A 25562-nucleotide genomic window follows, 5' to 3' on the forward strand; every position below is an offset into this window, starting at 1 on the left:
ATCAAGAACAGGCAGGACAGTCTAGCTAGCAGGACTTTCTTGAATGAAGAAGTGTCCCAGTGTATTTGTACTGCTAACGGAATTATTAATTCAGCTGAGGGCTCTCCAGCAGTCATATTGCATTCAGCTTTTGAGGGTTTCTGTGTTACACATCTGTACTGGAAGAGATTTGGAAGAGGAAAGAGCAACATGCACGTGACCAAGAAGTCTGTTAGAGTATTTATTATCCAACATTCCAGAACAAAGATACTCTCCCTAAAGTGCTTTTTAAAAACATTTTGTGAGCAACTTGGACATAAGCTGCTTTCTGTGTCCTTTTCAGACTAGTGCTGTGTTTGCTTTGCAGTAGATCTTGAAAAGGAGAACATTTACACTTGAGAGCCTTTGAGTAGGAAAAAGATTCCTGGGAATCATCCATGCTAAACTTACTCAATTCCAGCTACTGCAGGTAGCTTCTCGGCACATCTTTCTCCATGTAGCGTAGAGAACTAGTGTTTACAGCAACATAGGTTTCTATTCACACTCGATGTCTACGCCTCTGCTGTTTCAAGAGGTTTTCATAGCATTTAGAGAAAAGTTGCTGCTGTAGAAAAGATGGCAGATAATGCAGTGACACTTGGTGCTGTGCAGAGTGCAGTGGTACATTACTTACAGTTCTTTATACAGTATACCAGAGGCAATAGTGGGGCAGCTGAGCACTTTTTGTTAAAGCAAATTTTGTTGGACAGACATTTAAAACTGAGGTTGGTCTTGCTGAACTCTGAATGTTTCATAGTCTTCTGGAATGGTATCTGAGGAGAAGGAAATTAAAGCAAATACAGTTTAGAAGTAGAACTGGAAATGAAAAACAGAATGAACTACTGCATGATATCCTGTTACAGTTTTATGTGTAGGCTGTCCAAGAACAGATTAACTTCTTGAAAGCAAAATGGCAAAATTTCCTGTATTTGACCTTCAAAGCTAACTTACCATTGCAGCGATAACGCAGGTTTGACCAAATAATGTTCTCCTGGGAGAAGCAGAAGACTCCAAGGCGTCCTCCTCGCATAGTTGTATCAAGGACAACTCCAGTGTCTGCCACTACTTCAGGGCCTTCATAGAAGCGAGCTCTGGAAGAGAATAAGCACGTGTAGGACATGTGAGCCTGATAAACACTTAGAGAATTTGTTCCAGTCAGACATTCTCCCTCCTTTTTACCAGAGAACTGTACTGGAGTTTTTTTTTTTTTTTAGTGTGTTAAACCCCCACTCAGCCATGCAAAGGAAAAATAATTTCCTTTGATAATTTAATATTTTCCTTTAATATAATTAACCCCGCTTACCTGATGTATCCGACTTGAGGCCGATGCTGCAGGAACCAGCGGTAAGATGTCTTGTCCTTCCAGCCGGAGTTGCGAGGGTCTTTCCACAGCAGTTTGACCTGGTCTGTGGTGTCCCCAGTGTGCCAGAGGGAATTGCGGAGGTACTCGCCTGGGCCTGTTTTGGACTTCACTGCCTAATGCGAAGAATAGACCGGTAAAAATGTGTGGATAAACAACTGATTGACTGTAACTATTACCCCATGTATGTGTCCGAGCAGCACAGCTAAGAAAAAGGCAAAAATCCTCTGACTTCTTTTTCAATGCTGTCCTTACCTTCAGTTGAATTCCAGGTTCTGCTACTGCTCGGAAGGGGTTTGCCTGCCAGTATGTCTGTTCCATCTGTTTCCACATGACCACATAAAAGCTGGAACTGTCCTGGTAGCCAAATATGAAGCCAGCATAATCATCATCTGTGGCAGTGTTGACATGGAATGTGCCCTCAAAGTCAACGCCATTGAATGCCGTGTAACCTGTAATTATTAGAAAAACAAATACTCTGTATTCTCGGGTAAAACGTAGGTCCATTTCTTTCCAAATTCAGATGGGAGAAGGTAGATTTTGCTAAGCTAAAGCTGAAGACTCAGCCTGCTACAAACAATATTTTCCCAGGAAGCGGATGGAATCGTTAAGTAGTGTCTGAAATACTTCTAAAAGCTGCACTGAGAAGTGCACAGTAAATGAGTGATAATTTTCCAATAGGATAAAAATAAGTGCCTCACCTACAGCCAGGCCAGGATCGCTGTTCATGGTTTGGACAATTTCCATGCCCTGTGAAAAGATGAATGTTGACTTATTAGTACGTTTCTCTCCAAAATTACTGACTGTACCCTTGTTGAATGAGCAGGGAGAGGTACACCAGAGGTGAATCTCTAGGGCTAAGGCTTTACTGAATACTAGCGTTAGACCCACAACGTCTTTCAGTGAAAACTGCACCCAGATTTATAGGGGTTTGCTAGCCAGGTCTGGTATAGTCTCCTACCTGGTTGAGGACAATCCAGTTGGGATCAATCTGTGCATCACCCTCAGGGTCCAGTACAACTGTCTGGAAAGCCCTGAAGTCTGTTAATGTCACTTCTGCGTTCTCTGGGCACACATCAATTCTATCAATCACCATGTCTTTGTCAAAGTCTTCTTCACAAAGGTTTCCAACACCATCACCTGAGAGCACAACGGAAGAAAACAAGTAGCAAGCTTTCAATTTCTCCTAGCTGTTGCACCTAAGTTTTACTTGGCTAGCTTTTAGCAGGCATAGTCAGGTAACCATGACTATGCAAGGTTAAGAGGTGTTTAGAGCATTGCTGCACTTTTCCTGTATGTTGGTTGTTAAGAAACCCTGACACTTTTTCTGCTGCTTCCAGGGATGCTGAGAGACACCTTGTCACAGATATAATCTTGTTGTCAGGATTATTGGAGATCTGAAAATGATGTGGGGCTGTCTCAAGTCAGTACCGAGGGGGTCTTACTTTCTGCCTATCTCCAAAAGCCAAACTCATGTAGTAGCCACCAGGAATGGAGGACCCCCACACAGAGCTAATGTGCGTATGTTTCCCTTACCATCTGAATCTTCTTGGCCAGGGTTAGGGACAAGCCGACAGTTGTCAGGGCCTGGGGGTTTCTCATCTGGAATCCCATCATTATCGTCATCATCATCGCATTCATCTCCTAGCCCGTCATTGTCTGTGTCCACCTGGGAGCTGTTAGGCACTGAGGGGCAGTTATCCCGTGTATCTTGGTGGCCATCCCCATCGCTGGTGGAGAAAATACATTATACAGATGAAAAAAAACATCAGTGGCTAATCTTTAAATAAGCATGCCCTTTCTAGGAGCTGGGGTCCCCTACAAGAACAGCAGAAGTTGTTGATTTCAGCCTTTTAAAATCTCAAGCTATTAGTTACGCAAACAATAGATCAGAAATATTCCAGCTGTCATCTGTGAGCAAATCTGTGAGTGACAGCTAATGAAAAGCAAGCCTGCTGTCAGCAAGCTTACATCTGCTAGCCTTTGGGCAATAGTTCCACTGGAAAGTTTTTTGAAGTCTGAAGAAAATTCTCCTTCCCTTGTCTGAATAAAAAGACATGGATTAAGGCCGAGCTAGCTTGTCACGGTTACCAGTGCATGACTTCCACCCCCACATCCCCAGGATTCATGCAACCTATGTATAAATTTTGCAGCAAACTCTCACCTGTCCTGGTTGGTGTCACAGACATCTCCCACTAGATCATGATCAGTATCTTTCTAGGAAAATAAAGCAGTAATTGTTTAAACTTCTTGTAGATCAATGGGAGAATTAGGCAATAAAGGAGAAACGAGAGAGACGTTAGCCTCTGTGCCATTGTCATTCTGATTGAAAACTGAGCTGACAACAGTGGGAGAGTTCCTTCTGCAGTATTTACAAGTTGCCCTGATGAATTCAAGGAAAAGTATTTCTAAACCCAGATAAGTAGAGTAATAAGAGAGAGGGCCCGAGAGCAAAGCTGCTTCTTTGACTTTCTGTTCTACGCACTAGGACGTTTGATCTCAAGGGGCTGTATATGTTGCAGGATGGCAACTAAAATTTGTAAGTGGTAATTGTGGTGAGTTATTGGGTGTCTACCTTAGACAGATGATGTAAGCAATGTCTTGAGAGAAATGCAGCTGTACGACTGCTAAAGGGGGAGTGCTTACTTACCTGGTCTGGATTACTGACTGTTGGGCAGCTGTCACACACGTCTCCTACTCCATCGCCATCGCCGTCTTTTTGATCAGGGTTAGGAACTCTTTTACAGTTGTCCATTGGATTCTTGATCCCTGTAAAACAAGCAGAGAACCCATTAAGCCAACAGGGCTACTAAGATATACGCAGCAAGATCTCTTTTGGATGTAAGATGTGGCATAAACGTAGGACAGATGAATTCGGGCAATAAAGCAACAGTTCTGATTTTAGTGTACGTTTTACACCCTATATCTTAGTAGCTACGGAGGAAGGAAGACAGCAGCAGCAACTGATCTTAAAGCACATTTCAGACTGCATCAGGACGGATGGCTAAGCACGCTGTCGTGCGTGAACCTGAGAGGAAATGTCCCTAACTGCATTCCTTAGAGAAAGCTGAAGACCAGGAATGTGGCTCCAACCTGGCACCAAAGCTGTGCAGGAGTGAGTGGCCAAGAGGATGAAGATGAAGCTGTCTGCGGTTCCCTAAGCTATGACAGATTCTTTTTCCTCCAAAGTAGACGTCTACAAAATTATAAAATAAGTCAAGGTTAATCTTGGCTAGGTGACATGGAAGATTCAGACAGTGCCTTTTCAACGCCTGAGACAGGAAAGGAACAATCTAATTGGCAACCTGCATGACTTCACTTCCCGCTTCCCTGCATTTACACCAGCAAATCATGCTAGCGGGGAGCTGCTTGGCAGGAAGCAGCAGGACCCAAACAGCACTAGATGCATTGGAAATAATCTGTAAATAAATATGTACGTCTCGGGCCAGCAGCAGTTGTGATTTCTGGCTTTTGAAAGCAGGCTTTGTGCAAACACAGCGTCACTAGCACACAGCCTGTTTCTAAAGCCAGCCAGTGTTATTTTTTTTTCTCTCAGAATACAGCCCTGACACATACTGCCTTGAGCGAGTAGCTTCTAACAAATTGGATATCCGTGTATTTCTTCACAAGTTGAAACTGCAGCACAAAGTACTGTCCTTGTCTGGGATGAGATCAGTTTGCATAGTACATCATCTTTCTGAAGCCTGAAACAGGTTTGACTTGCGACTGTGTGCAATAAAAATGCTAATAAAAATTGTTAGCATCAGCCTGAAGATAGATCTTTAACCCGGCGGGGACTGAACTGTGAAAGATACTGGCTTGACTGCTTATTGGGCATTTTAAGAACCGAGCTGTCCTTCATCCCATCAGAAATAAGCTGCTCTTGTATAGTTTAAGCCTCCAAAGGCTGGTACCTGCTATGAGGATCTATAGCTGCATGCTGACCACCTGCCTTGTTCTTAGATTGGTACAGCTGCACTCCTTTGAGAACATTCTCCAGCTGTTCTTACCATCTCCATCCATGTCGTCGTCACACTCATCTCCTTTCCCATCACCATCAATGTCCCGTTGGTCATCGTTCTTCACCTGGCGACAGTTGTCACAGGCATCACCGAAGTTGTCCTTGTCTGTGTTACGCTGGTCGGTGTTGCGCGTGTAGACGCAGTTGTCCTGCAGGAGAGAGAGACTTGCTGAGGGGACAGGAGCATGCTACCTTAGTTAGGGGGCAGTCTGCACAAACAGGTGCCTTCACGCTATCCAGATTTAAAAGGAAGCATTGCATGCTACGACCTGCAGGTGCTCTGAATTCACATTAAAGATGCAGGCAGTTTGCTTTGCAGGCCCGCTCAGTACATTTAGGTATGTCAGGGTAAGCTTTAGAATTCGAACCTCAGCATTTAATATCCCGTCTCCATCGGCATCATCATCACAAGCATCTCCAATTCCATCCCGGTCTGCATCCTCCTGGCCAGAGTTGGGGACAGTCATGCAGTTATCCTGAAAGGAAAGTAACAAGAAAGTGGCAGGGTGTGCTGGCAAGCTGTGACTGTCACAGAGCCTTCCTGAGCTCTGAATGCTGCACAGGGCCTTGAAGGGGAGCCTGCCCCCAGATCAGAGCTGCCCACTTCTGGTTAAGCATTCCTCTGATATGCTGTTTCCACCTAAACATGCAAGGACTGCATCTTACCTTGCGGCACTTCTTGTCAGAGCAGCGTAGCTTCTCATCAGGGACTCCATCAATGTCTGTATCCTTCCCACAGACGTAGCCATTCCCTGCCCAGCCCACAAGGCACTGGAAGACAGCAGATAAACAAAATGAGGCTGGTGGTGAGTCTCTTGGCAGGGCTATGCCTCCAAAACTGAAGGTCTCACATCAGAATCAGCAGAAAACATTGCAAACCCAGTTACACAGTGCTCTATAGGTGAAATATTGCCTGGAAGAGACATTTAAGCTGTAAATAGTACTTTTAAATAGTTCAGATACAAGAGCTCTGCTTGTTCCTGAAATTATAAAGATGCAGCAGCAAAACTTCTTGGCTCCCCCAGGTTGCTTGAATGGTGTCTCCCTTCCCAGCTGCATGTAATGCTCTGTGACTGAAAAACGTGAAGTGCTTCAGACAAAAAAAGCAACAGCCCACCAGAGGATCTGAGGTGCCAGGAGCAGTTCACTGCTGAGATCTCTGAAAGATGCACTACCACAGCTCAGGTGTTAATGGGGAGCAGGTCCGTGCCAGGAAGGCACGCTCTCCAGGAGAGGGCAGTGGCAGACCCAGGAGAGCAAGCACAGCGCAGGAGAAAGGGGAGCGAGCAGATCCCACCGGCAGGGATCGGGCCTTACCGCGCAGGAGATGGACCCGTCGCGCTCCACGATGCACTGAGCTTTCTCGTGGCAGGGACTAATTTCGCCGTTAGGGCAACGTCTCGCTGTCTGGCTTTTGCAGCCTGTGATTTGATCCCCAACAAAACCAGGTTTACAAGCCCCGCACTTGTAGGATCCCTGCGAAAAAAAAACACAACAGGGAATTAACTGTAACGGGAGTCAGGGCAAAGCTTTCCTATAACTTGTCCTCAGCTGCTGCATTGCCACAGAAAACAGAGGGCCCAGAGCCCAGGGAGGAGGGAACTACACGAGGCTTTCCAGGAATATTTACCCGTGTGTTGATGCAGATAGAGTTTGGGACACAATTTTTGGCAGCACCTGTCTCGCATTCATTGATGTCAGTGCAAACCTGCCCAAGAAGAACAAAACAGACATTAAATTCACTCTTAAGCAGATACCTTGTCAGATTACAGAATTAGGGCATCCCTAGATGCAGAAGCAAAGCCCCCAGCACGCTGCACTAGGACTGAGAGCTTAAAGTTTTCCTTGAGACAAGCCTGAGCCAGATCCCAGCAACATTCCTGACCCCCGGGCAAGCTGTTCACCCTCTAGAAGTCACCAGAGATTTTAGCCGGGTGAAATAGCTTAGCTCTGAGCTGAGCTGTCAGAGTATCTGCTTACTGTAAAAGGACAGAAGAGAGTGAATGGAGCAAGAAGGTCAAAGACTGCCTCCTATGACCAGCTAGCAGCTCTCTAAGTAACACAACCATGCTTGCTTTTGTCAATATATTCTTATACTATTGTAAGTCTAGGTGTTTTCTTTTTTTAAAAAATATTATTATTTTTTTTAAATATTTTAATCTGTCTATATCTGTTTATGTGTGGAGGGGCTGAGTACCAAGTAGCTGTATCAACTCTTCTGTGTCCTAGCACGAGGGATTCCCCCATCTGGCTTCACAGCCACAAAGGTGTCCTAGACGTGACATTCTGACCAGCAGCTAAATTCAGCAGAGGTAGGATCTTGGAGTGGAAGTTGCTTTGCTGCTGATGTGCTAGGACATCCTTGGCAAGCATATCCTCTCACTGCATCAGTCCTACCATCAATCTAATGCAATCATCTCATATTTCCCTCCCATTTCTTTGCCAGCATCAAGGCCCTTGAATTAGTTACAGCTACAGAGGGGAAAGAGGTGATGCTTTCTGAAGGAGACAGAAGAATTTGTGCCTTACCTGTTTGTTGGCCCTGGCATAAGCTAGTCCAACGCCTTCGACCATTTGCCCTGTGAAGCCAGGAGGGCAGGGATCACAGCGGAAGCCAGGAGCAGTGTTAATGCACTGGACCTTCGGGAAGCAGGGGTTTGCATTGCACTGGAAACAAGAAAGAAGTTGTGGAGAGCTGCGACACAGGCTCGCTCAAGGCCAGCTGTGAAGGCAGCTCTAAAAGCAGGCCTTGCTGGGTGAGATCCAACTATTGTGCTTTTGTTTTCTAAAGAATAACAGAAAAATGCATGGAAGTAGCTGGCTTTCCTTGCAAGTGGAAAATGCAGCTTCTCAATCTGAGTTCTCCCAAATTCCAGTATGTCCAGACAAGTAAAACAAATCAACTTTCAAGACTAATTCTTCTTAGGTGACATCAATTGCCCAGGCAGAGAGCTGGCTTCACTACACACTTTCCTTCCTGGCAATCTCTGAATCCAGAGAGCTGGGTAATTTTTTACATTGATTTTGAAAGACAACAACAGTTGTTTGTTTACTACTCTGGGAAGCAACTGTCTTTCCAAAACTGATATTAATGCTTGCTTTATTTTCTCCAACACTATTATTTTTACTGAATTCTTATGTGCTGTGCTAGCAGATGCATGACATTAATGCAGCAGTTCCCACATTTTTGTGACTAACAGCTTATCATCAACCTCAAAATGTCCCATGGACCTTTTTAACTTCAGCTGTTTTTTAAAGCAAATTGCTATAAGATGATACGGCGTTGCAAGACACAGTTGCTTGATGGTTGAGTAAAGTTTTGCATACAGACAGAATAAATGTAATGGAGTGTCACATTTTTTGGAAAAAGAAAAAAAGAAAGAAAGAAAAACAAACAATATCTTCCTATCAAGGTTTGATTTACAGGCAGAAGTTAAGTAATTCATGTAGTGTGGTAAGATTTACTGCATAAAGGACTATTTGGGTAGCATTTCGTTCAGTTCCACACATAATAAATCTTATCTCTAACAACTCGTCAGCGATTAGCTCAAAAGATTTTAAGACCAAATGGGATATCCAAACTCACTTTCCTGTGTAGTGCAAACCAAAAGATTTATTTTCTTTGAGTCCCTGTATCTTTTAGAAACAAATGCCTTGCTAGACTGGATATAAAACCAACGCAGAACACTGCTTGAGGCAGGGTGAGAAACAGACTTCGTTCCAGTGAAATGATGTTTCTGTTGAACTTCAGCTCCTGGGGGAATTGCAAGACTTCTCTTCACAACCACAACAGGAACCCACAACACTCCAAGAAAAGCGAGACCTTTTTGTAGCTCCCAGCCCATCCTACTTGTTTTTTTTTTTTTACCTCGTTGATGTCTGTGCACTGGGACCCGTTGCCTGAATAACCTGGGGGACAGGGGCCGCAGCGGAAGCCAGTGCCAGTCTCAGTGCAGGCCACTCCAGGGAAGCAGGGGTTTGGGACACATCTGTTAAACTGTGTCACGGTGATGCCAGGGCCTGACACCTCAGGGTGTATGCCTAGAGGACAAAAGGAACATTAAGGACCGAGTTGTCACTGCCAGAGCCTATCATAAGCCAGTCCCATTGTCTCAGTTAGAAGACTTCAGCGTGCCTCACACGCAGGGCATTTCCTTGCAGCTTTTCTGAGGGTTAGGCAGTTACAGCTCTGCTTTGTAAATGGAGAAAAACAAAGGCAGAAGCAGCAGATGGACAGATTTCTGACTCAGAGCAGACAAAAAAAAAAAAAAGACACACAAAGTCCAGAAGTCTTAGCTCCTGGTCCAAAACTCTTGTTGTGCTGCCCTCCTTGTTGTGTAATGCCCTTGGTTTTGGGGCTCCACAGAGACAAGTTCTCTCCCTGGTACCTCTACATCTCCATCCCACTGGAATACGGACTCAGACACCCAGCACAACGCACACAGCACAGGCTTAAGTCTGGGAAGCACTGTGGAGGGCTGTCAGCCAAAATCTCCCCAGTAGAGGCAGGCATCTTAAACAGGTCAGCTTGGTGCATAGCAGGAATAGACTCACATAAGGCTCTCATGCCATGGCATTATCTTTATCTCCATGGGGCTAGGAAACCTTCCTTCAGCCTGGCAGATGAGAAATCAAGCTGTTATTCAGACATGCATCACGTCTAGGCTGGCATATAGCAATATGGTATATCTAAGCATGTGATGTGCAGGAAATTCTAACCCATATAAAATGCTGCTGCAGTCCTATTCAGAAGCACCATGAACAAAACAAACTTGTCCCCACACCACTGTGCACAAGCTTTCCTTGAAATTTTAGGCCCAACGCCAGGTTTTTGTCTTTATCCTCAAGACCTGACTTCAGAATCTAAGGCCCCTGAATCAAAATTATGGGCAGGAACTAAACTCCTACAGCTCAAGGCAACACGAAGAATTCATCTACACAGGAAACAGAAGTTCACTGAAGGTTAACTCAGGACTGTGAATAAACTTTCCAGAAGCTAGAGTTGTCACAAATCTCCCACACCCACTGCTCTAAGTGACAAGGACACTTTTTGGTCCTGCTTTCCCCAGTTTAAAAGCCCAATTAAAAAAAGCAAAACCAAAAACCACCAAACAACAACACTGTACCAACACCAGTAGCAGCAAAATCTTCACTAAAAACAAGGCCACCTCTCTTCATGCTTCTCTTTCAGGGAAATAAGAGGAGAAGCCCAAATGACTGCTGCGAGTCACGTTGTTCAATGTATGACTAAAAGAGGCTCAGGTTCTACAGCAAAGAGCACAGGAGAAGAACGCACATAGAGCTGAAAACCAAGTGGGGAAGGCAGAGATCAAGTAACAGACAGAAAGTTCAAGACAGTTTTATGAGCAAGTTATTAAAACAATTGGTGTGGATGAATGCTTTTCTGTACTACAGGTCCCAGAAGCTTTGGCTAATCTCTTTTCCAGCAGTACAATCTCTCCAAGTGCAGAAATGCTTTTTGCTCCGCCCTTTGAGTGTACTGGCAAATAATATAGCATCTCCAAGAACCACGCTTTCTGAAAGCCAGATATACTGAAGTAGGTTCCAGTCCAGAAAAACCATTTACTGGGGAGCAGAGGGCAAAATCTACATGGGAGAATTTACGATCCTGTTTCTGAATCCTCTGTAAACACCCTCTTTGCTTGGAAGGTGACAACATTAGGATTGAAGGAACAGCAGATCAGTGCCTCTTGGGGGTGATGTTCTCTTCCACTCGGCTCATGAGTTGCCAGCTATATCCCACAGGATACCCGGTGTTCGTTCCCAGGCAATTCTAACACAGGCCATGGGCTGGGTTATTAAGAGACGTGGCTGGGCAGCTTTCTGCGCTAGAATGCAGCTACGCTGAGAAGTACAGCGTGGCACGTCACAGAACCACCAATAAAGCTTATTTTAGAAGTTGTGAAAGCGAGCAAACACTGAGGATTTGCTGGAAATATAGATGAGATTTTAATGCTAATTCTGCACCCCACGCTCAGCAAAGGGGTAAAGAGCTTCAACTGCCACTGAGCCACGAGAACAACACAGAACACTGGTCCACGTGTGCAGTATGCCTTGGGGTAAAAAAGGCATCACTAACATCAAGTATTCCTCTGTGACACTCAGGGTAACTGTGAAACAAGCTAATTCCTTTGGGTAGATGGTCATAGGTGGCATTTTACTACTTGTTTGGACACAAAGATATGAAACACTTGGAGGAGGCAGGTGAGTATAGGGCTCGGCTCAGTAACTTACCACAGGCATCACACTCCATGACTGCATTCTTCAGGTATGTTATCTCTTTAACCTGGAAGAAAACAAGAATCATCACTTAGCCAAAGGCTGAGTTTTGCTCCCATGCAAACTAATAGTGCCTTTGCCAGAAAGCAGGATGTCCGAGAGCACACAGCTACTTACAAGCAAATTAACTCTTACCCCAAAGTCTATTTTGCAGACTTTCAGGAAGCTCAGGTGGCTTGTTTTCCCTGCTATAAGTACGTCATTCCCTACTGGAGTGTTCCTACAGGCTAACTAGATAATACTATTCTATTGCAGAGGCAGGAAACACTCAATTTGCAAACACAGAAACAAGTGCCATGGAGGAAAATGAATATACTTTATTTGGGTCTTCTGCTCTAAAAGATGCTGTATTAACTGTCCTAGAGAGGTCTGCATTACCTGTAGACTGGGTGTTGCATACGTAAAGTCAGGAGGAGGTTCCCGTGTTTGCTATTTTTGCAGAGGCATAAATAATCTGTGACCTTGCCCAAGCAAATTATTGGCCCTAATGTTCTTGCCATGAAGGCATTTTGAATCTATTCACAAAGGCTCCTTACTTCAGACTTCCTCTGATCTCCTCTAGGTTCCTCTTCAAGCTTCCTTCAATAAAGAGATAATCTGCTGCACTGGCAATGAAAAGATGCTGTTGCTTTTATTAAGAAAATAATATGGGACAGGCAAAAAACAAGTGTCAGTCTCAAGCTAAAACTTTCACGACTCTGTGGCATCTTAGATAACCTAGCAGACTTCTTTCCTGAAAAAGCCTTACTGGCTATCTACAGCTGATGCTCAGGCACAATTCTGTGAGCACCCTTACACGCCCCGTGGACTTCATGTTTCCACTATTAAGACATTTCACTTTGTACTTGGACAGAAGCATCTGCTCATGTCTCCCTGCCAGCTCCCAGGTATAAGAGCAAGTTTTTATTCTATGTTGGATTCTCTCTTCCCTCCAGCATGGCCTGGGGTTGTGTATTTTGAACAGTTAATGCTGAGATGCACCTAATCCAAATCCCCAGAACATGTCCCATTAGGAGTGGGTGACAAGAGAGCAGAGGGGAGAAGTTGGAGTGCTGCTAACGAATATCTGAGGTTCCTTTGTGCCAAGAATTCTTCAGTCTTTGGCTCACGAGAGAAGACCTGGCCTTTTATTAATACTCCTTCTGCTATCCTTATTGCCAACATCCCACGATGATGAATCAGGGAAAAGTAAGTTTAGGAAATCTTTGCACAGATTAAGGCATTATGAGCTGCCACCTTGGCTCTCCAGTGAATATGCAAGTTTGTCTTCTGGGGAGGGGTTTTCTTGAAAGCGCTGTTGAGAAAAAGGCCATGGATTAAAAAGAAGTAGGTGGCAAGAGCGAGAGAAAGAACAAACAGAAAAACTATATGGAGAATCAGTGCTAAGCTGGAAAGGAACACTGGAAATCATTGCTCCAGGCTGCCAGGAACCATGTCTGACCTGATTCCTAGTAAACACTGGGTATTTATGCAGAAGCCTGAAATCTGAGAGTAACTCCATCCAACAGATGTTTTTGCAGATTAGAGGCCGCCCAGTATGCACTGGCACAGAGACCCGTCTGCCATTCCAATTAGCTGGCAGGCAGAGGCTGCTGTCCTCAGCTCCCAGAATGGATAAAGGGAGAATGGAACCTTTTTCTGTACTTAAAAGAGAGTTGACCAGACAAACCACCATCTCCTCGTTAAAACGGGAAAGGATCTAAGCACCCAAGAAGTTCCAAAGTTCCTGAGAAACTACCAGAGCCAGAAAGGCTTAGGATTAAAACAACAAGAGGAAAGAATGAATACAGAGCTTGTTTAGACTCCATCTGACTTCCCTTTCCAGGACCCCAATAGATGGCTGAAAGGCCTCTTCCATCTTCCAAGTTTGGACGCTACTGATTTCATGTGCCCGCAAAACCAAGGAAAAAGTGACTTGTTTTTCCAGTTAAACATACATCCACTGTCAGTGTGTGTCTCTTTTTTCTAAGAGTTTGTTCTTCATGTATGCTGTTTTTCAGCTGAAAAGGTTCCAAGCAGCAGAATCTGCTGCTTGATCTCAGAATTACAGATCTAATGGTGAGATCACCTCTTGATCCTGGGTGTCACAGCAGTTATTCTACTGCTTATTTGACCAAATGCAAGAAGAGAACCCCCAGTCCCAGAACTCAGCACTTCAGGCAGAAGATTCAGTGATTGATCCCGAGCAGGATAAAAGGAGTTAGGTGCCTTTCTCACTTACCTGCTGTTTCAACAAGTCTCGAACTTCCATCAGCACACGGTTAGTTTCTCTCATCTCATCCAGCATTTCAGGACCAACTTCTACTCCTACCAAAAGCACAATGGATGGAAAAAAAAACACAGAGGAGCCATTAGCAGTACAAACGAACTGATAAAATTAGCTTCAATTTAACATTAAAGATACAGAATCCACCACACCAGTTTCTCCCACATCCCAACTAGAAGTTGGATTGGAAATAACCAAGTCTTGCTCTGGGCAGGGCAGACAGGGATCATCAGCCACGGCTGTCACTCAGACAGGTAACAGTTACCCCTCAGCAAACAAATTGGCCTGGCAGTCTGGCGGTTGCGGTAGCCGTTAATCTGGCATGGTCTGTGCAGTTCACACATAGGAAGCCTTTGCTGCCAAGAGCAGCAAATTAGTAATTCAGTGCTGTGGAAGTTACTATGAAGGGCACAGCTGAAGCGAGGCTCTTTGCTGAGTCTATCCTAGATGTGCTGCCAAGCACTGAACGTGGAAAACCGGCACATCAGCCACTGCATCGCCCGTTCTCAAGGTCCAGACTTTTTTCTTGCAGCATAAAGATGGGCTCTGTCCAAGGCAGTGGCACTGTCAAATTGCGTTGCAGTGGGTTTGGGACACAAAAGGTCCATCTGCTCATCCACGCAATGCCGCAAACGCTGCAAAATCCTGTTTAAACTAAGCTGAACAAAGACTATAAATTATATTACAGGGTCACCTAGGGCAGATTAACATGAATTTCTGCTAGATTCTAGCCTTGCCTAGTCGACTGAGGCATGCTAAAAATCTAGTCTATACTCATCAGCTTCGCTCAGGAAGAACGAATGGAAGCAGCTCACTGTTTCCAGAAATATGTGTTAAGAAAATCTGAACCATTTAAAAACAATTGGGCAGAAAGTTCAACTCTGGCATTCTCCCGTCTGCCACGAGAAAGCACAACCTCATTTCTCAAGTTTTTTTCTAGATTAATTAGTCCTTTAACAGAAGTCACACCTTGCCTACCATATGAGCAAACTTTTATGAAGACAAGAATAGCAGCATGTTTGACAAATGGAAGGCAAATGTGCAGGGGAAAATAAGCTGGAGCTGGGGGTCTGCTTCCTCTGAGAATAAAAAATTTGCCAGTGCCAGAGCAGGACATCAGCCCACGCTGCCTCAGTACAACAACTTAGGCATTTTTATGTGACAAATGAGCCTGAAAGCCTCGTGGGTCTTCCCTGCACGGAACGGAGAGGACTTGATGGATATTTGTAACCTCTCCAATACATTTTGGTCTGGGAATTATATCAAAAGTACCGCAAATGTGTCATTCTAAGACAGAGGGAGTGAATGAAAGTGACATTTCTTATTTTATTGAAAACAAGAAGCTCGCATATAATTTTGAACTTCAAACGGAGGTTTTGAATAAACTCTGCATGAAGGCTTCAGGCAGCTTTTGTTATTCCTGGGAAGAATTTTCCATTCTTAGTAGCAAGATATATCTCAAAATAAATGATTTTTTTTCTTTTCTCTCTTTTTTTTTAAGGTTCAAATTTACAATAGTGAGTGAACTACTCAGGAGTGATTTCCAAAGTAAGTCTATGCACTTGCAGACATTTCCATTACTATGCATCCTTCTCCAAGGGTTCGTTCTCTCTGCAAGCACACACTTGAATCTGGTACACCACCCTTCAGGTCTGAGCCTGCTGCATCTCAGATCCTCTTAGAGCTGAGCATTCTCCTAACAGGCTGTTCAGAAAAGTGGAACTTTAATGAACACAGCTAAGTTCCTAGAAGTCGGGACTTTCCTAAGCTCTGTGTGCACAAGCAGAGAGAATATTCAAGACTTTTGCTTTTGGACATGCCGTATGAGCTATTTTAATTTAATGACATGCAAAATGCAGACTAAAATAAGTTGTCTCTTGCAGAAACACAACAAAATTTCCATTTGCCCTAGAATAAATGTTTTTCACTACTCAGGAGGGAAATGGGGAAAAAATCTAAGACTGAATATTTAGACAGTTCAGCTTCAAGTTTCATACAAAACTACAGAACCCCTAAACACTGCTTTCAGGCTTCAGAAGATGCAGCTGAAATGCTACCTCCTTCCTCATTCTCTGCTGCAAAACAGAATATTCATAGGAGGCTAGAAAGCACAGGAGTCCAGAAAACAGAGAAAATTAGAATTACTTACCTGCTCTTCTCTGCTGACATGATGAAAAAGGACAGGAGAGGCAGAGGAGAAAAACAAAGGCTAGAGCTGAAATCATCTTCGAATCTCCAAGCAGTGTGGATGTACAGGCTTCTCTTGCAACAAATTTTAACCTGCAGGTTTGCCTCTGCTCCCCATTAGTATCTGTGGTTTGCTATTTATGAAGTTGCATTCCTTCCTCTGAAGTTCTTATTCTCTGATGCTGGACGACGGGTGGACGTCATTTCTGGCTGCTAGTCCACAGAGAACGTTACAAAAGTAAACAATATGAGAAACTCATCAGGAGAGTAGCTTAATTTTTTTTTAGACCAGCTTGCACCAAAATAGGTCAGAAAATTCCAGAATTAAATGGATTTTTTTTTTTTGGATCAGGGTTTTTATTTCTTCTTCATGGACACAGGATAGACGGATGATTCATAGTCCTATCCCTCACAGATTTTCCTTCTAAAACTACTCACAAGATCACAAAAGCTATGAGACATCTGGACTTCACTAGAGTTTCAGAAAAGGCTCTTTAAACCCCCAAAAGGCAGTTTTACCACTCACACTTGGGGCAGACTTACTGAATCATCTTTCAGCTCCGAAGAGAAGCCATCACACTGTTTTCAGAAAGGTATCAGGCAAATGTGCTAGCCCTTAGAGGCTGATTCTTATTACCCCCCACCCAGGCTCATCTAAAGGAAGGATGTAGTGCAGAGATGGCAGCATGAAAGGAAGGGAGACTTTGCTGTTTCTTGAATGTGAAGGAACGAGTCTCAATCCAGCACTTTCCATCACTCAGTCTCAATCCAGCACTTTCCATCAGAAGACACAGAGCGGATTGAGAAATCTGTCTAGAGCAGCCAAAGAAAATTTGCCCAAAGAAAATCTTAAAGCTACTACATCAAGGAAATTGCAAGTTAAACTGTGACCTATAAAAAAGGTTTGTCTGGAGACCAGTGAAATTCCTCATCACAAATTCTCAGTTTGATTGTGAAATCTGTCAGTATGTTTATCATGCAACATCCCTGGGGACACCACAGACAAGAAAAGCCCCAGAAAACAGTAGCTCAGTCTTTAAAGTCTTGTAGAAGCAGGATCTTTGGATATTTACACAAAGTTTTTTTTCCTCGTTTTGGCCTCAGACCTCCCATAATCAGGGAAAAACTTCCCATCCCTGTGGCTATGCACACTTCTTGAAGGTAACTGTGCAGTCTTGTAGACGCTGGTGAGCATGCATGCCCACTACAGTAAGCAAATATTGTTTTAGAGTACAGGACTGCTGCAGCAGACAGATTTTACATTTTCTTGCACCAAGCAAACTCTATAATAAATATAGAGTTAATTTGCTTGTGTTACCTGGGTGGCATTTGTATGATTTTGCTCTTCTGGCATGTCACCTCATGTTACGCACAGTATGTCACTTCTTGTGAACCCACCAGAGAAATCAGCTTTGTGGGTTTGTTACTTGTGGCAAGTAAAAGTGGTTTAGCTGGAACTCAGAACAATTGAGTTTCTCAGTTTTTAGCATTTTTAGGTGTTTCTGGACAAATCAAGACCATGACAACTGACTGGTGAAGATAAAACACATTGTTTTATCTAGATGGCCTGCAAGGGAGCCCAGTAGAACATACTGTTGCAGTGGAGAGCTGTAAGCACAGTACTTACAGTACTTCAACAGAAGCGTCATAGGTCATTAATAAAGGACGGCTCTTGCCAGCTATCCAGATTTTTTTTTTCCAAGTGAGAAGTCATAAAGTTGAGAAAGAAAGAGATATAATTCACATGGAATTAAGAATGAAGGGTCTCTTGTGAGGTTAGCCTGGCAACAATTCACATCAGATTTGCTTTGTGTGGAGAAATATGTGTCCTCATAGAATGATGAGACGATCAAACTCCTAGTGGAATGGGAAGGGAAGGAAAGAAAATGAAAGGGGAAAGGAGGGCATTTTTCTGAACACTTTTATCTGCTCAAAATAATAAGCCCTATTATAACACTATGAACTGGTGACCATGTTATATGTAAAATTCACTGTGTTTTTAATTATATCCATTATTTAACATCCAAATTAACTAATCAAAATCATATTATAGAGAAGTTAGATCATTTCCTTTGTTTTTACCATGGACTAAAGAAACTCAGCTAATTGACAAAAAGAAGAAAGCTCCCAAGCTCCCGGAGTGACTGTGAAAGACTAAAGGAAAAAAGGGAACCTTTCTCTTCAGAAGAGTATCTTGTATGGGCAAGTTGCAAGTCCTTAAAGTACTTAAAGCATTAAGGGTACCAGCAGTGATTCTGGATCTCTTCACAGGGAAGAGAAAGAGAACTTTGGTGACATGGGCAGTCTGCAGGTTTGTCACCACCTCTGTTTTTCCCTCCTAAAGTCACTAATAACAAATTTATTAGTGGAAGCCGGAGAGTATACTGACCTCACTCACATGGAGCATGTTACTTGTAAGTAACCTTGCTGTTAGCACAAGGTGAAAACTGTGCGCACGTACTTAGAAGCTGCAAGTTCTCAAACTCGGTAACATCAGGAGTGTTCTCTGCTGAGAAATGCCTTCCATTTCCCTCAGCAACAACGAGTATGGGACAGCATGGTGACAGAACCGTGCACCTTATAGCTCACTTAATGAAATGAACCAAGGCGTATTGTATCTGCATTACACCAGTTATAAATATCTGACAAGTAAATGAAGGCAGGGATCAGTATGTCTTGACATTCTTCTAGAAACCCAAAGCCACTTCTCTTTACTCTGCAACAGATTCTGGGGTCATTTCTATTCATTAATGGTAGCAAAATAACTGAACAGAGAAAATTGCAGCTAGTTTCTACACAGCTTTCTGGAGTTGAGCAAGACATGGTGACTCCACACGATGAGGTCATTCCTACCCTTATTTTCCTTGGACTCATTCTGCACTTTTCTTTATTCAGGTCTAATGACTAGAAATCCTTGTAAATCACTGCTCTCATGCAGCTTAAACACACAGTAGCAGATCAGAAAATGTTCAGTCGTGATGTGATTATTTCTGGGTGACAGTTCCTGTTTGAAAAGGACAAATTAAAAAATACCTGATATACCTGAACTTGTTATTATCTGATGGGGAAACATCTCCCAGACTTGTCAACACTATTTTTTAAGCATTACTGATAAAAATAAATACATAAAATTAAGCAGTAGATAGTGTTTATTTGGGCTTCAGCTTACCAGTATTTTTGCTCTTTGTGCAGTGCCAGGTTAGTTACACCTTTTTCCCTGACTGGAGCTGACATCACAAATGAAACCAGCACACAAACAAACAACAAAAAGAAAAGATCATGCTAGTTTAAAGTTTAAATATTTTCCATCTCTGTGTTTTTAACTAATGTTTGCCAGCTGAAGAACAAAAGTCAGAAGGAAAAAGTTATTTTTCAGTCTTGTAAGGTCAAGTTCTAAAAATAAGTGAAAAACACCTACACCCTCTGAAAGAGTGTGCTAAGTTTTACAGTTTCATATATATTCATGGAAAATACATAAGAAACAAAAAGTACGTAAAAGACAAACAGTAAAGATTTCAAAAATAATCTTTTCCTTTTCCTCCCAATACAGGTTCAATAGTACCTATGGAGTTCTTGAGCAAGACTTTCTCCAGTGATGAAGACTTCACAACCACTCCAGGCAGCCTTCAAATGCTTTATGTTCCCACTGTCGATGTTTCCACGGGATACTATTTAAGCCCACTGCTTCTTTTCTTATTCACTATGCGCTCAAGACAGCAGATTAGCTCCTTCATTGAAGCAGCATTATATATTTGAAAACTTGCATTTCCTGAAGCCTGAACTATATCATGATCAGTCATGTTTTTTGTTAAATGTCACAATGCATAAACTATCAACAACGCAGAAGGTACATTCTCTGTTCTGGTGGACTATAGGATTACAACTGAGGTTGAACCAACCTGACACATTCATGCACCACTCCTTTCTATTTCACTCTTGAGTAGATCAGTAACAAGACCAGCACGTTAAGATTTTTTTTTCATCATCTACTTATTTCGAATGCTGTAGATGAGCATTGGCAAATTCTGAAGACAGACACCATGGACAGGACTGGACACTGAAGCTCAGCAGCGAGCAGAACCTTCAGTCTTGTCCTACCTCTCTACCATGTGTTCCTGGCCAAAACAAACCTCTATCTTGTGAAGTTTGCAAAACATGGTTTTACAGCTTGATTATGTACAAATACTTATTTCATCCGTTGCTAAAACACCATCTCAACAAACAAGATTCCTAAACGATTTGTGCTTAGAGCTATTTGCGGTCCTGAGGTAACAAAGTTTAGGTATAAACTAGGAATGTAAATAAAAACACCAGTGTGTTATGGAAGGCAAATTCATTATTTAACATTGACACCTACAGGGATGTAAATATTCCATGCAAATTCCATCCCTCAACACATAGTAACAGCCCCAATATGCCTCATTCCATTGCAAGATGCTATAATCCACTACAGGCCGTGCTTTTTTACACGTTTGAAGAGTTACAGCTTGCTGCAGTCTGGTTTATGTCTCCAGCTTTAAATCCCCAAGGGAAGTGAGGTACTGAAGGTCACTGAAGACCTTTTCTAAGTACTTTTATTGTTTCTTTCAATTAATCAATGGCAAACTGCAATGACAGAGAATCAAGCCTGCAAAATATAATAAATGGATATGGCTTCCTTGTGCACTACGTTATCATTCATTCTTCTTGTTGTTTTCTACCCTGCTAATGGAATTTGGCTAATAACAGTAAAGCCATTTACATGACCTAAAAAAAAAGGCACAGAACCCTCTGTGGCAACAGGCAGAATGACGAAACGCTGTACCACAACTGTGGTATCACAGTGGCTGGCACGCTGTGACAGGGGAGTCCCCTGTGAGGAAGCTATTGCCTTACAGCATAGAAAGTGGGGCCATCCTTGAAGCAAGATTAGAATTCCAGAAGGGTCAACTCTCCTGCTTATTTCTCCAACGCTGTTAGAAATCTGATGATTTTATCCATTCTCTAGATGGAAGTCTTACTTTTCAAGGGGACATCGCTTTTGCTTACAGAAAAACAGACCGTTTTCTCAGTTTTAGAATGCTAGAAAATACAAACAAAGCTAAGTTCGTGTATAAAAATCGCTGCTAAATAGTTTCTGAAAAAAGGTGCAGAGATGCCTTCCAGCGTCTGAGGGCCGGCTCCCAAAAATAAGACAGATGAGCTGAGAACACATTCAATCTCTTTGTTTTATCCTCAGCTCCTAGCCCCCAACCAACACAAGTAACCAGAAGCAGCAGGACCTGATTAGGATTTTTCCATTATTTTTGCTCTTCAATAGCCAACACAACAAATGCACACTTGATAAGTTGGAGACATTTGTAAGTCATCAAACACATATCAAGTAATTGCAGCCTTTACTGTCTCTCTCTCTCTCTCTTTTTTTTTTTCTTTTTTCTTTTTTTTTTTAACTCAGTGAATGCTGGAGAAGGGGAAAAAGAAAGTTGCTGGACTGAAAATTTTTAGGTGCATCATCAGGACAGATTTCCTGTGCCTCTGGACCTAACCAAGGATGCTACCAGTATGAGCTGGAAGCAGCTTCAGTCTCTCAAAGTCCTTTGTTTCTTGCTCTCTCCAGTGAGACTCCCCCAAAGACAACCAGTTTGCAGCAACCACGAGAGAACCAAATGGCCTGCATTTTTATTGCCACAATCCTCTTCTTGAGGAAGAATGCTGCTCTACAGACGTGGAACAGAATCACTCAGAAGCTAAGCAGCCTGCACTAGGTCACTCCATGCAAGTAAATTGAATCTGAATGCCCAAAGCTCACGCCAGCACTATAATAAATAAACCATCTTTCTCTGAAGAAGGGTAATCTTTGTTCACAAACATTGGCAAGGAAAGGTACTAAAAATATGCACATACACGTTCACCTAAAATAAGCGATAGTACATATTGTCTGGAGAGACTTACCACCACCGTAAGTTGCTGTTCTTCCTAGGAGTGATATATTCTGCCCTCACTGGCTGAGAATTACACATGGGGATGTAGGAACACTGTAGAGCGTCAACAGAAAAAGCTGTACTTTTGCAAGAGAAGGAAATATGAGAAAACATAGCCTTTTGACAAATCAAAGGTGAACCATAACACTGCCACAGTTCGGTTTCATCACAGATGTGACCCTGACCTTCCAATACTCAGTGGGCAGCAGGAAACATGGAGGAGGCTGACCTCAGCTGCTCAGGTAGCCCAGTCTGCTAGAGAGCTTGATTCCTAGTAGCTCCATCCAAGGACTCTAGGCAGGAACAGCAGGAGACAAGGCCAGTGACAGGACTGGTGAAAAAATCTATACTATAGGTCCAAGGTCTGTTTAGAGTCAAGGCTGAAATACAATACCTTGAACACAAGATCACCTTGACCGTTGTCCGTCGTTGAAAATGTGGCCCAGAATTTTGTTTGCTGTCTCTAGAAAGGTCACAGCACTGTCAGATGCTCGCCACTCCTGGGTCTCACGCTGATAATCCTACCCCTTCCAAAATGCCTCAGACATGCTGTCAGCTTAATGCTGTCTGAAAAAGAACAAAGACACCTGGAACTAAAACATTCGTTACAAATCTGAGGGCAGGAGGCCAACCAAAGGGCTCTGGTAAGCCCACAATGCTCACATTGGCCCTTCTTCATCTTTGCTTTGTCTCTTGTTTAAGCCTGCTAAAGACAAACTATGGCAAATCAGAAGCCCAAGAGGCTGCAAAGCAGTGGTACGTTCAGATCTAGAAGAGCTGTCTCCCATCCTTCCCTTCTTCTCAAGCAGCTTGCTGTAATGAGGCTTACAGATGGGGGTGTAAAATACTGCCAGAGCTCCTTCTCCCTACCGCCACCCTGCTCAGAACTATTCCCCAGCATATGTTGTAATCATACACCCAGGAGGGTTGTTAAAACCTTACAGGAAACATCTCACATTTTTTCCTTTACTATTCATGCCATTTTCTATTAGGGACAATAAAGACTTCTAACACTGGATTAAGCTCATTTGCAACAATGAGCTCCTATTGCTCCAGGAGCCAGCGGGAGCTCAGACTCGTTGAGGGAACTGGGAATAATTAACTGAATTGTACTGGAAAAAAGGAGAAGACTGAAGGCTGTTTTGACCAAGAGAGATGCAAACTGATGCGATGGTTAAGCCATCACGTCTTGCTGGGAATTATTGTTGGGAGTATCATTAATGCTCAGAGTATGCAGTTTTTTCAGTAAAATTGCCTTGGCCGTGGGTCTCCCTTTTTGGTTTTCGCTACTAAAAGACACCTCCCAGAGTCATAATGACAATAACACAGTTTTACTGATTGCTTTCACTCGTTGCTCAGCATGCACTAAGTCACTTCCCAAAAACTCTCAGGGATGGCAAACCTTAAAAACAAAATCTCTTCTAAGCAGGCTGGTTTTTCCTTTCCCCTAAATGATGTATATAATCCATCTCCGTGGTCAAACCTTCCTATTGTGCAATCCAGGGGTCTTCAGCAATAGTGTAAACAGGAATTGTCTCATTACAGAAGGGACTGGAAGTGCTCAGGGCTCTGAGATCACGCATGTAGGTGGGCAGACAGCACGTACACTTTTTAATAGCCTAGGGACCTGTCTTAGGGAGCAGTGACTTGCTTTTGATCATCTCCCAAGACTGACTGACTGAAAGAAACATCTGGCATTGACCCCTTCACAGGCAGAATACTCAACCTGAGGGGCCCTGGAAATCTACTCTTATATGTTCCTGGAGCTGTCTGCACGTGATTAGTTCAGTAGCTACACATAAGCGCACGCACTGTGTCCGAATAATGCTATTTCTGTATCCTATACACAAGTATTACATAGATGAGTATTGGCTGTCCTCAAATTACTGCTTGCTGGCCACAAGTTGGCACAGGGGCCATTAGCCCTTTGCCATGCAACTTCAAAAAAAGATCAAGTTTCCATCGTGCCTTTCAGCAAGGAAGATCCCAAGGAGCTTGACAATTTATTCATACCTAATACCACCAGAACATAGACACCTTTGGGACAGAGAGCACGGCCAAATATATAACAGAGTGCAGAGCAGCAGGAAAAAAAGGGAAACATTTGGCTTGGGACTCCAGAGAAAACCACTTTTTATAGAGAGAGCCAAGGAATGGTTAGCATCCATTCACGGGAGACAGAACTGTGCTTTCTACGGTCTCATCCCAAAGACCCACAGAGAAAATTTGAACTTCGTAGTTTATTCTGCCTCAGAAGTATGAAGTGGTAAGTTACCTTTTCCAACACGCTGGACCAAGAGTCCTACTAACGGTGCTCAGACAGACCACAAAGCTGTCCTTTCTGGGGACATCTCAAGGGAACATCAAGAAATTTTCCATGCCAGAAGTTATATTAAGCAAATTTGTTCAGGCCTCCTGGATACACGCAGCAGAAAGCTGTAGCTTTTTACTAAGTGTTGATTCAAGATTAATGATAGCTCTCTTGACACTTCCTCTCACTGCCTGCAACAGGGCCCATTTTTTTTTCCCCCTTCCCCTTTGCTCTTTTTCAAATAACCTCACCATAGCAATTAGCTCTACTCCTTATATTTAAAGAAAACACCACACACACGCCCACACACACAAAAAACCACCAAAAACCAGAAGGATGATATCAAGTGTGATTTAACAGCTGTAAATAAGCAAAACCAGCACCAAGCAATCAGGTCTTTTCGGGACACCAGTGATTAAAAGACCACTGTTAAGGTATCCAGTAAAAATATCATCTGCAGTCAGCTCTTGCAAGAGACGTAAACTTTTCAGTGGTGAAAATTAGAATTATCTTTTACAAAGAGGAAGAAAGGGTAGATCACATAGGATTAAATTAATTGCCCTTACATCTTCACTGACCATGGGGATGCTGAAAGCAGTAGGTCAGAAGCCTGACCATTGCTTTCTCCAAACTCAATTCTTCAGAACAGTGGGTGGATCAGAGAAAGGGAGAAAAGAAGCTGATCACTAAATACAACACACTTTTTCTCAGAAAGAGGCTATGCACTTAAATTCAATTTTATTATGTGTAGTTTAATACTTGCATACAGAAACATGACTTTTTCTTCCACAAGGGCAGTGTGGAAACGCAGCCTTTGTGAATTACAATGAAGATTCTTCAGGTGTAGGTGCTTTCTTCAATTGCCAAGGAATCAGGATGACTACAAGGGCACAAAGAACAGAGGGATTTAAGAAGCACCAGCAGATTGGTGAAAGTAAAGTGGTCTCATTTTCCTATACAAAACAAGGATCTTTAATATGAAAAAAAAAAAAGAAAAGAAAATGAGGTTATTATTACAAAGCCTTAATATTCCACAAAAAAATCATTCTTCTTATGATGGTGGTAGAGCAGAACATTGTCTCTCAATCTCCTTTACTTATACCCCACCTCAACTGATTAATAAACTTTTGTTAGATTTT

At 43.0% G+C, this 25562-nt stretch overlaps 1 protein-coding gene across 3 annotated transcripts; it reads right to left on the bottom strand.

Moving 5' to 3' along the window:
• Positions 1-207: 207 nt before the first annotated feature.
• COMP (cartilage oligomeric matrix protein) lies at positions 208-24679 on the bottom strand. 3 transcript variants are annotated; one of them, XM_084498913.1, is made up of 23 exons: positions 24388-24679; positions 22507-22679; positions 22298-22405; positions 22084-22166; positions 16115-16365; positions 13921-14006; positions 11655-11706; positions 9268-9440; positions 7929-8066; positions 7030-7107; positions 6717-6875; positions 6066-6170; positions 5768-5875; positions 5389-5548; positions 4029-4147; positions 3543-3595; positions 2915-3108; positions 2340-2518; positions 2080-2128; positions 1634-1830; positions 1322-1494; positions 970-1109; positions 208-791 (listed from the first exon to the last, which is right to left on the bottom strand). In XM_084498913.1, the coding sequence occupies exons 5-23, from the start codon at positions 16188-16190 to the stop codon at positions 733-735; spliced, it is 2298 nt and encodes a 765-aa protein (XP_084355039.1). In that variant the 5' UTR covers positions 16191-16365; positions 22084-22166; positions 22298-22405; positions 22507-22679; positions 24388-24679; the 3' UTR covers positions 208-732. The 3 variants fall into 3 exon arrangements, with proteins under 3 accessions (XP_084355039.1, XP_084355040.1, XP_084355038.1); XM_084498914.1 differs by lacking the exons at positions 22084-22166; positions 22298-22405; XM_084498912.1 differs by lacking the exons at positions 22084-22166; positions 22298-22405; positions 22507-22679; positions 24388-24679 and having other exon boundaries at positions 16115-16392.
• Between the last annotated feature and the right edge of the window lie 883 nt (positions 24680-25562).

This window comes from Aythya ferina (genome assembly GCF_964211825.1).
Source record: "Aythya ferina genome assembly, chromosome: 26".
In the NCBI taxonomy this organism is placed as follows: domain Eukaryota; kingdom Metazoa; phylum Chordata; class Aves; order Anseriformes; family Anatidae; genus Aythya; species Aythya ferina.

Coding starts and splice junctions, on each gene's coding strand:
- COMP (XM_084498914.1), bottom strand. CDS start 16,190: ATGATTTCAGCTCTAGCCTTTGTTTTTCTCCTCTGCCTCTCCTGTCCT. Junction 7,108..7,928: donor ATGCCAGGGCCAACAAACAG/GTAAGGCACAAA, acceptor CTTCTTGGGCAG/GTTTGCACTGACATCAATGA. Junction 2,519..2,914: donor TGGCCAAGAAGATTCAGATG/GTAAGGGAAACA, acceptor TTGTGCTCTCAG/GTGATGGTGTTGGAAACCTT.